This window comes from Podarcis muralis, chromosome 5 (assembly GCF_964188315.1).
Source record: "Podarcis muralis chromosome 5, rPodMur119.hap1.1, whole genome shotgun sequence".
Lineage (NCBI taxonomy): Eukaryota > Metazoa > Chordata > Lepidosauria > Squamata > Lacertidae > Podarcis > Podarcis muralis.
Window position 1 is genome coordinate 5,219,659 of NC_135659.1, and position 11,215 is coordinate 5,230,873.

The window sequence follows — 11,215 nt, forward strand, 5'->3', positions numbered from 1 at the left end:
CTGATCACCTCATCTGTCTCCTGAGAAATCTCTATGTGGGACAAGAAGCTACAGTTAGAACTGGATATGGAACAACTGATTGGTTCAAAATTGGGAAAAGGAGTACGACAAGGCTGTATTTTGTCTCCCTGCTTATTTAATTTATATGCAGAATACATCATGCGAAAGGCTGGGCTCGATGAATCCCAAGCTGGAATTAAGATTGCCGGAAGAAATATCAACAACCTCAGATATGCAGATGACACAACCTTGATGGCAGAAAGTGAGGAGGAATTAAAGAACCTTTTAATGAGGGTGAAAGAGGAGAGCGCAAAATATGGTCTGAAGCTCAACATCAAAAAAACGAAGATCATGGCCACTGGTCCCATCACCTCCTGGCAAATAGAAGGGGAAGAAATGGAGGCAGTGAGAGATTTTACTTTCTTGGGCTCCATGATCCATGAAATTGGGGGTGCAAGGGGGTTTGCGAAAAAAGAGGGAGTAGGAGGCGAGGGAATAGGGTGGAAGATGAAAGGGATGGTGGCTTCATACCTGGGCAGAAGATGAAAAGGGTGCATAGGAGGAGGTAGATTCAGGATGTTACTGTGTGGGAAGTTTGTGTGCGAGGCTGCTTGCACAAAAGGAGAGGGAAGAAGCATGGACATGGGGCGAAGGTAAAAAAGAGTGCAAAGCAGGGTTGCAAAACTGGAGAGAGAAGCCGCTTCAGAAATGGGAATGTGAAAAGCAATCTTAGTACAGTGGTGCCTCGCAAGACGAAATTAATTCGTTCCGCGAGTTTTGTCTTGCGATTTTTTTCGTCTTGCGAAGCACGGTGTCGGGAAAGTTTTGGAAAAGCTTCAAAAATCACCAAAGTCTTCAAAAACCTCAAAAAAGGCTACCACACCGCGTGCTATGAGTTGCTCCTCGAAGTCAAGTCGCAACTGTATTAACGGTGTTAAGAATAAGGAAACAAACTTGCAAGACGTTTCCGTCTTGCAAAGCAAGCCCATAGGGAAAATCGTCTTGCGAAGCAGCTCAAAAAACAAAAAACCCTTTCGTCTTGCGAGTTTTCCGTCTTGCGAGGCATTCGTCTTGCGAGGTATCACTGTAGTTGCATGATGTGGGAAGGGGAAGGTCTAGGAAGTTAATGGGTGAGGAATGGCGGAGGGCAGGTCAGCCCTAGTGTTGTAATAAATTGGTTAAGACTTTAAATTACTATAACACAAGTGTTGTTTTCTTTAACAATTAGCAGTTTGTTCCTGGAGCATTCAAATGCCACATGTACACAGGTACTCAACAAAAATACTACCTACGACAATACATTTAGAAAAAGAAAAAGGAATTTTGTAAAAGGACTGAATCACTATGGAGAACAACCAACAGTTAAATTCTAAAAGCATATGGAAAACAAAAGAGCTTTCATGATGCCTTTTAAATTTAAGAAAGAGTACAGTCTGGAACGGGATGCGGGTGGCGCTGTGGGTAAAAGCCTCAGCGCCTAGGGCTTGCCGATCGAAAGGTCGGCGGTTTGAATCCCCGCGGCGGGGTGTGCTCCCGCTGCTCGGTCCCAGCGCCTGCCAACCTAGCAGTTCGAAAGCACCCCCGGGTGCAAGTAGATAAATAGGGACCGCTTACTAGCGGGAAGGTAAACGGCGTTTCCGTGCTGGCCAGAGCAGCGATGTCACGCTGGCCACGTGACCCGGAAAGTGTCTCCGGACAGCGCTGGCCCCCGGCCTCTTAAGTGAGATGGGCGCACAACCCTAGAGTCTGTCAAGACTGGCCCATACGGGCAGGGGTACCTTTACCTTTTACAGCCTGGAACAGAATAACCAGTAAAAAACTGCCTGGAATTTTTAACTGAAGGACACCATGTGAAAGGTTTTCAATGCATAATAGATGCCACTTCAGGGAACCCACCACAACAAAGACTTAAAACAAAAACTTTTCAGGTAAACAGGTTTAGGATTGGAGCTCTCATTATTTTACTGTTGCTTACTTGTATTTAAATCTTAATGCATACCAAACTTTGTGTGTAACTGGTGATGTAATTATTTTCTGTATGTTTGTATGTTTGTATGCTCTAGGAAAGCTGCTTATGACACCTCGGACCCGAGTGAAGGGTTGATGAATCTCCTGAAAAAGATGTATGCTGAAGGCGATGATGAAATGAAGAGGTCAATTAACAAAGCCTGGGTTGAGAGCCGAGAAAAGCAAGTCAAAGATGATTTACCAATAGATATTTGAACAAATACCCATCTTAAATGTACATCTTTTGTATGGGGCTTCTGCTGAGATCAGAGAAAGTGTGCTGTTTACATAATCTTCTGCGTAAAAACAAGTTTTACATTTCAGGTTGGAGATGGGAAATAAAGCATGCAGAAAAGCTTTTCCTTCAAATGTGTTGCCCTTTTTCCATAAAGCTTTAAGTGCTTTTTGTGAAATTGATAAAAATAAGTAAGCTAGTTTGAGTGCAACTGTCTATTGTCTGAAATCAACATCTACTTACTACCCACACCTGCCCAAGTTCTGTATAATAAACTTTCACTTCTAACCATTGAGGAAATAGGTTTCGGGGCATGTATGCGTAATCTGTATGTACAGACAAGGGAAACAGAAAGCTTCATATACTTTTCTCAGAGATTGATGGTGCCCAAAGAGCACTATTGAAGCATGCAAATTAACTAGCATGTAATAGGACTGTTAAGTACATTGCTGGGAGGCTCCAGGGGGCAGGGTTATTGATCTTTCACTCTGGCTTCCTCCTCTGTGCTGATGAGGATTTGTGCCAATCTGTCCTTGTGGAGATATTCAGTGAGGACAGCGATGGACTGAACAAGCTGTAATGTAATTGTTGCAGTAGTCAAAATAACAGGACATTGACGTCCTAGACCCACCAACAGGAATTGCAAACTATAGGATAACTATATTTACTTAAACCCTCATGTTTCTAGCTACTGTTTTTGGACCATGCACTCCATCTAGCGGCAGTGAGAGCTGCACCGACCCATTTAGCAGCTTAGTCAGGAAGAAAATATATGTAGTAACTATGTAGTGTATCTGAATTCTGTGTCTCTGTGATATTTTCAGATTTGCTAGCAATATACACCCTGCAACAATGTAATGTTATATATCAAACCTTAAATGCAAAGGACAAACAAAATCCAAGCGTGGGACTGCTTTATTTTTCGATGTCATTTTTAAATATACAAGAGGAGCAAGTGTGGAAGGTTTGACAAAATTAAACAAGGTTGCCCCCTTCTAGCTAAGGGTCTTCTACCAATGGGTCTATCCCCCCCCCACTCCTTACATGCTGCAAGTTATAGAACGTGTCTTTAATTCATCCTAGGAGTTGAAATAGAACTCAGTTTTGTCTTTTTTGAAGAAAAGCCTTGTTGGTGGTGGCTCACCACATTGCTCTCTGTACTCCAGAGAGCTGCGCATGGTCAGCCAGATGGCGGAAGACAATTCGGCTTAACCTCCATCGCCACACTACAGCTCGTGGACGGGATGTCAGAACACATCGATTACGGATCCTCGCTGGGCAGGTGTCCCGGGGAAGGGCAGCAATCTCTTTTTCAGCCACTTCCTGGAACAAATAAAAACAGCGGTAATACCCATCGGTAGTCCTGGAGCTACTACAGGCAGCACTCCATTTACACACCATCTATTTGCATTCAACCCGCTGAAACCTGGAAATGGGGAGCACCATAGAGAGTCCTAGTGACTTGCGAGGAGACCCTTTGCAGAGCCAGAAGAGGACATCCTCTTTGGGCTGGGAGGGGGGTCCTCCTCACAAGCCACTCGGATTTTCTAAGGTGCTTCCCATTTACACACATTTCACTGACTCATACAGAGGTCCAGAATGTAACCCCTGTGTAAATTGGGAGACACATGTAGAATATATCATTCACAAGGACACTGTCTCTTAAAAGTTTAGCAACACAGGAAGTAAATGTGACAGCAGCAGCAGTTTTACAACCACTATGGTTGTGACAAATCAAAGCTTTAATTCCTCCAGCTAGGAATCTGCAAACTCACTGGCAAAAATAACGTGTGTCTCGAATCTGTTCCACTACTGAACTCCTCTTACTGTCAGAAAGTTTTTCCAAATGTTTAGTCGGAATCTCCTTTCTTGTAACTTGAAGCCATTGCCTCGAGTCCTACCCTCCAGAGCAGGAGAAAATAAGCTTGCTCCAACTTCCATGTGACAGCCCTTAAGAAAATGGCTATCTCAGTCTCCTCTTTTCCAGGCTAAACATAACCAACTCCTTCAAGCGATCCTCATATTTTCTTAATTTTTTTGCAAGGGAGAGTTGAGAAAAATGAGGAAATATGGAGGGGAAAAGGAAGTGAAGATGAAATTGGGGGTGCAAGGTGGTTTGTGAAAAAAGAGGGAGTAGGAGGCGTGGGAATAGGGTGGAAGATGAAAGGGATGGTGGCTTCATACTTGGGCAGAAGATGAAAAGGGTGCATAGTTGCAATGCGTAGGTGGAGTTAGATACAGGATGTTACTGTGTGGGAAGTTTGTGTGCAAGGCTGCTTGCACAAAGGGAGAGGGAAGAAGCATGGACATGGGGCGAAGGTAAAAATGAGCGCAAAGCAGGGTTGCAAAACTGAAGAGATAAGCAGCTTCAGTGAAAAGCAATCTTAGTAGTTGCATAGTGTGGGAAGGGGAAGGTCTAGGAAGTTAATGGGTGAGGAATGGCGGAGGGCAGGTCAGCCCTAGTGTTGTAATAAATTACTATAACAGTGTTGTTTTCTTTAACAATTTAGCAGTTTGTTCCTGGAGCCTTCAAATGCCACATGTACACAGGTAGTCAACAAAAACACTACCTACAATAATACATTTAGAAAAAGAAAAAGGAATTTTGTAAAAGGACTGAATCACTATGGAGAACAACCAACAGTTAAATTCTAAAAGCATATAGAAAACAAAAGAGCTTTCATGATGCCTTTTAAATTTTTAAAAAAGTACAGTCTGGAACAGAATAACCAGTAAAAAACTGCCTGGAATTTTTAATTGAAAGACACCATGTGAAAGGTTTTCAATGCATAATAGATGCCACTTCAGGGAACCCACCACAATGAAGACACAATAACTTAAAACAAAATTACAGGATTCCCAAGCAGTAGGTTGCATTCCAAACTGATCCTCAGTGTAATACTGTAACTGCACACAACTGGCTAGCTGCTTCCATCGTATTATTTGCTTAGTGGACTCTTAGCTCCTTGAAATAATAGAAATTGGATAAACCAATGACTAAAAAAAAGTATGTAAAAAGCAATGGATGTACTGTGGGAAATGAATCAGGAGATGATTCTATTCATGACCTGTTCATAACCTACAATGGTTATATCATGCTGAAATAAAAAATATTTTTGAATCTGTGATGTAGATGGGGAGGGGATGCCTGGTTCATTGCTACAATCAAGAATATCCTAAAACAGTATTTTCATCTTACCTGGAGTTCTTTGGGCAAAATTTTGTTTTTCCTAAGGGAATTCAGCCGCAGCCTCTGATCTGCATATTCAAAAGCCATCTGCCTTCTCTTAACATCACGTACCATCCTCCAGTCAACATAATAACCCCTTACTTGTCCAACACATGGGATGCGGAAGATCTATTATTACAACAAAAATAAATCGGGGTCAAAGTGTGGTACATTTTTTGCAAGTAATCAGATGCAAGCGTCCAGATATTCATCAGTGCATCTGTTCTTTTAAAAAATCTAATTATACTTTTACCTGATTTGCTGACAAACGTTTTTCCAGATTTAGTCTTGGGAGGGAAAGACCACAAAAGTGTGAGCCCACAAATAATTTACTAGCCTACCCACCTGGAGACACAATTGTTTGTAATTTGTAGCACCCCGATGGGGTGACTCAGGGGGAATGCATGCCTGGCTAGCAGAAGGCACTGCAGTACAATATTTCCTACAGGCAACCAAGCAAAAGACTATTTACATTCCTGAGTTTATTCTGGCGGCGTGGAGGGAGACAGACTTTGGTGTGGGCTTCTGTTTGGGGCCCAATAACCCACGGGACGAAATCCCGGCTTTCTGTCCCCCAAGGGCAACCTCCACAGCAGCTGACACCTCTCCAAGCGAAATGAGACGCTCGTGTCCTTCACCCCCCCCCCCCCGAGCACAGGCCTGGAAAGGACTCTGTGTGCTTTCTAATTGTCGCCTTTTCTACGTTCCCGATCTGTCAGCCGCCTCGAGCCCCTCTCGGGAGAAAGGCGGCGCACAAAACAACCCGCTTGCGGGGAGGCGAAACACCCGCCAGGCGCGGCTCCGTCTCTGACGGGGCTGAAACTTGACAACCCGCAGCCGAGGCCACCCCGGCGCGGGGGAAAGGGCGGCCCCCCAGGAGGAGACACGCGCGACCGCGACCCTCACCTGACGAGACGCCGCCTGCAGCACCGCCGCCATCTTGCGCCCCGCCGGCCCCACAAGGCTGCTCGCCAACGGCAGCGCGGAGGAAAGCTGCGCATGCGCTGCCAGCAGTTAGGCGGAGCTACTCAAGTATAAGGCACGGCGGCGTGGCTGAGAAGAGCGCGGCCCCGCCCCCTTTGCCCTCGCCATACTAGCCTCCAACGGCGTCGCGGCAGACTGCGCATGCGTCGCCAGTAGTTAGGCGGAGCTAACTGCGCCTAGTGGGACATAGAGATGCTGCAGGAGACGCGCGCTCGCAGTTGAAGGAGAGAATGCGGGAGGTTCAGCTAAAGCGGAGAAGGGAAGCCTGTTTGGGGGCGGGGAGGGAAAAAGCAAAACAAAAGCAAAATGAGAATGATAGAAATTAATAGTATGTGATATAATAGAGGAACCTGTATTAGGTGGGATATGTGATATCATGCAGTGTGTAAAAGGGAAGCGTACAAAAACAGCATGGAAGGAAAGGCAGGGAGCCAAATCCCAAAGAGAAATGGATAACAAATTTGAAACTGGTGAAAGTAATGAAATATAATTTAAAAATTAATATTGAGAATAATAGAATTCAAGGGAACCCCAGGGGTCATCTAGTCCGATGCTGGAATCTCAACACACAGCTCCCCATCCAGTTTGAAGCAATACCAGACCCTGCTTAGCTTTGCAAATGTGCTAGCAGCTTATCACATTTTGGAACTATTATCTTGCAAAGTCAGCCAAATAAGAATACTTTAACAAACCTCAGAGAATAGAAAACAAGAGACAGCAGGTGAGTAATAAAAGGAAATGTGCCTTTTGTAGTGCACAAAAGCTTAATAATACTCGTTTGTCAGTTTCATACTACAAGACTATTGTTTATGTTGCAGCAACAGGCTAGCAGGGCTACCTGTGGTGTGTCAAACCATTCCTGCCTGAGGCGCAATATTGCCTGCACTGATGGGCAGCAGCTGTCCAGGGCTTCAGGCAGGAAACATCTGCAGAGACAGCTGATATTCAAGCAGAGACCTTCTGCACAGAAAGCAGATGCTCTACCAGTGAGCCATGACCCTCATGACTGCCCAACCCCTTTATTTACGGGATCTTTGAACTTTACAAAATGAGTATTGTAGGGAGAAGGCAGGTTGGAAATGAATTCAAATAAATTTAGCACAATACTGAGCCAAAAAGGGACCCCAGAGCAGCTAGCAGGTGTGTCCAAAAAAGACAACAGCTGTGTACACACCATATGTTTAAAGTGTTAAGTTGTAGGTGAACATATCAGACGACACAGCGATTCTTCAGACAGCTCTTGTTTATTCACAGGCCAGAACAGAACTGAACTGAAGGGTTCAGCCAGCCTGCTTATATAGAGCTCCACTAGAACGCAACAGTAACCATTTTCTGTAACTATCCAATCATTGAATGTCACTTTCGATCCCTTATTTGCATATGTAGACCTGAACTATCTACAGTATCCCCCTGCTGGCCCAGGGTGAGAACTTCAGTACATAACATACAGAACATTTCTCTCTCCCCCTACCCAAAATCCTGGGAGCTGAGTTTGTTATGGGTGATAGGAATTGTAGCTCTGTGAGGGCTAAACTACAGTTTCCAGGATTCTTTGGGGCAAGTCATGTGCTTGGAAAATGTGTATGCAGACAGTCTCAGCCCTCAGGCTTAGTCTAAAAAGGGGAAATATAAAAGGAATACAGTCCTAAATGGCTTGGCTTCTACATCATATCCTGATCATTTCCTCCTCGTCCCATAGGCTTGTGATACAGTGGTACCTCGGGTTACATACGCTTCAGCTTACATACGCTTCAGCTTACAGACTCCGCTAACCCAGAAATAGTACCTCAGGTTAAGAACTTTGCTGAAAACTTGGCCTGAGCCGCTAATAGATTGAGCTCCCCTTTGCCACTGCACATCTGAAGGCAGTATCCAAAACAGCACACCTACTTACCCACCCTCAGAGAAGTATGGGAAGGTTGGAAGATTTTGCAAGCAGTTCTGATTGTGCAGCAGATCTTCCCCTTTTCTGCTGTACCACAAATTGGCTGAATTTGTGTATGGGTTTGGCAGAGATGGTACACAAATGTACACCAGGGGATGCTAGTGCCTTAAAGGAGAGCTCTGGCACAGTTCCATCATTACGGATAGTGATGATCTCAAGTCTCTGAGCCCCAGGCCTTAGGTAGTCAAAACAGCATGCAAGAGGGAAAGATAATCAGACTTGGGTTTGTGAACATGCACAAGGTTTGGAAGAGTACACAAATCTTTTTTTTTTTTTTTGCGGGGGGGGGGGACGACTTCAAGGGGACTTCCCCCAAAAGTAGCCCAACAAGAACTGAGCTGGGAATGGAGTGTTGTGGAGGGGTGGTGGTGAGAAAACTGAGGTATGTGTGTGTATGAAATTGAGGGCTTATCCACACTTGCCTTTTGCCCCACACTTTTCAGGCAGAGTCCATGCTTAAAAGCACTGATTGAGCACTGTTGTTGCTGGTTTTTGCCCCAGAGCTTTCTTCACAAAAATCCACTCTTTAAAGCTCAATCGGAACAAATGGTGTGTTATGTACTGAAGTTCTCACCCTGGGCCAGGAGGGGGATACTGTAGATAGTTTTCACTCAGGTCCACATATGCAAATAAGGGATTGAAAGTGATGTTCAGTGATTGGATAGTTAAAGAAAGTTGTTACAGTTGTGTGATACTGGAGCTCTATATAAGCAGGTTGGCTGAACCCTTCAGTTCAGTTCTGTTCTGGCCTGTGAATAAACAAGAGCTGTTTGAAGAATCACTGATATGTTCACCCACAACTTAACATGGCAGATCACAGGGTAAGCTTGGACTGTTCCTGGAAAAGGCAGAGGAAGGTAACTGGATAAGCCCCAAGAGTCTGAATTCCAGAAAAGAAGCATTCCATGTTGAAACATTTTGGAGCAGCAAGTTTTGTTTATGAGGAAATCCTTTCTAAAAGAGGCATATTCTTCCTCCTTTTTATGTTCCATCCTGAATATGCTTACCGTATTTTTCGCTCTATAACACGCACCAGACCATAACACGCACGTAGTTTTTAGAGGAGGAAAACAAGAAAAAAATATTCTAAACAAAACAGTGGATGTATGATTTTTGTGGTTCATGCTGTGGCCACAGACATGTGATCTGACGGTGAGTTTGGGGTAGCCCAATGCAAAAATCCTGAGGATCCATGTGGATCCATGCTAAAGTCGCCCTAAAGTCGCAGGGGCGCTGGGGGAGTGAACAGGAAGCAGGAGGAGGAGAACAATCCCTCTCACACACAGACACACACACACACAGAGTATCAATCCTAAAGTCGCAGGAGAGGCAGGGGCGCTGGGAGTGGGAAGCAAGAGAAGGAGAACGATCCCCCCCCCCCTCTCTCTCTCTCACACACACAGTATCAATCCTAAAGTCACAGGAAAGGCAGGGGCGCTGGGAGTGGGAAGCAAGAGAAGGAGAACGATCCCCCCCCCTCTCTCTCTCACACACACACACAGTATCAATCCTAAAGTCGCAGGAGAGGCAGGGGCGCTGGGAGAGTGAAGGGGAAGCAAGAGGAGAACGATGCCTCACACACACACAGACACACACACACACACAGAGTATCAATCCTAAAGTCGCAGGAGAGCGCAGGGGCGCTGGGAGTGGGAAGCAAGAGAAGGAGAACGATCCCCCCCCTCTCTCTCTCACACACAGAGTATCAATCCTAAAGTCACAGGAGAGGCAGGGGCGCTGGGAGTGGGAAGCAAGAGAAGGAGAACGATCCCCCCCCCTCTCTCACACACACAGAGTATCAATCCTAAAGTCGCAGGAGAGGCAGGGGCGCTGGGAGTGGGAAGCAAGAGAAGGAGAACGATCCCCCCCCCTCTCTCTCTCACACACACAGTATCAATCCTAAAGTCACAGGAGAGCGCAGGGGCGCTGGGAGAGTGAATGGGAAGCAAGAGGAGAACGATGCCTCACACACACACAGACACACACACACACAGAGTATCAATCCTAAATTCGCAGGGGCGCTGGAAGTAGCAGGGGCGCTGGGAGAGTGAAGGGGAAGCAAGAGAAGGAGAACGATGCCTCACACACAGAGAGACACACAGAGTATCACTCCTAAAGTCGCAGGAGAGCGCTGGGGCGCTGTGAGAGTGAACAGGAAGGAGGAGGAGGAGAACGATAGCTCAAGCACACACACACACACACACACACACACACACACACACAGCCCCTACAGTGGCTGATCCAAAATCGGACAGCAAAAAACTGCAGGCAGGGACACGGGGTTGTTTTAAAGCAACCAGCCCCGATCTGCTTCTCTCCCTCCTCCCAGCTAGGCTGGCTGAAAAGCTTTGCTGCTACTTAGCAGCTCAGTGGAGAAGAGAGAGGGACATAGAGGACGGGGTTGTTTTAAAGCAACCAACCCCGCTCTGCTTCTCTCCCTCCTGCCCGGCTCGGCTCGCTGACAGGAGCCGCTTACACCCGCTTTGCAGTTTCAAAGAGAGCCACGGACTGCTCACAACTGCAGCGCATTCCCCTGCCATCTGTAGGCATTCGCTCCATAACACGCACAGACATTTCCCCTTACTTTCCAGGAGGAAAAAACTGCGTGTTATAGAGCGAAAAATACTGTATATGTGCTTCTGCATATTAAACTGTAGCCATTATCAGTTTGATTTGAACTGTCGCTATAACCACTGGTGCTGTAGTACAGTATATTTTAAAGGACAGAATCTCATCAGGACAGCTGTCATATAGCCATGCTAACAAGGAGAGTCCAATAATCTGGGTAGCTGTGCTGATCCAATACTGCAATTAT

General features: G+C 45.8%; 1 protein-coding gene across 1 annotated transcript; it reads right to left on the bottom strand.

The window, feature by feature from the left end:
- Positions 1–3,139: 3,139 nt before the first annotated feature.
- LOC114589740 (small ribosomal subunit protein uS14m-like) lies at positions 3,140–6,472 on the bottom strand. Its single transcript, XM_028716168.2, has 3 exons — positions 6,378–6,472; positions 5,442–5,600; positions 3,140–3,565 (listed from the first exon to the last, which is right to left on the bottom strand). Exons 1-3 carry the CDS (start codon positions 6,408–6,410, stop codon positions 3,383–3,385), a joined length of 375 nt encoding a protein of 124 aa, XP_028572001.2. The 5' UTR covers positions 6,411–6,472; the 3' UTR covers positions 3,140–3,382.
- Positions 6,473–11,215: the final 4,743 nt, after the last annotated feature.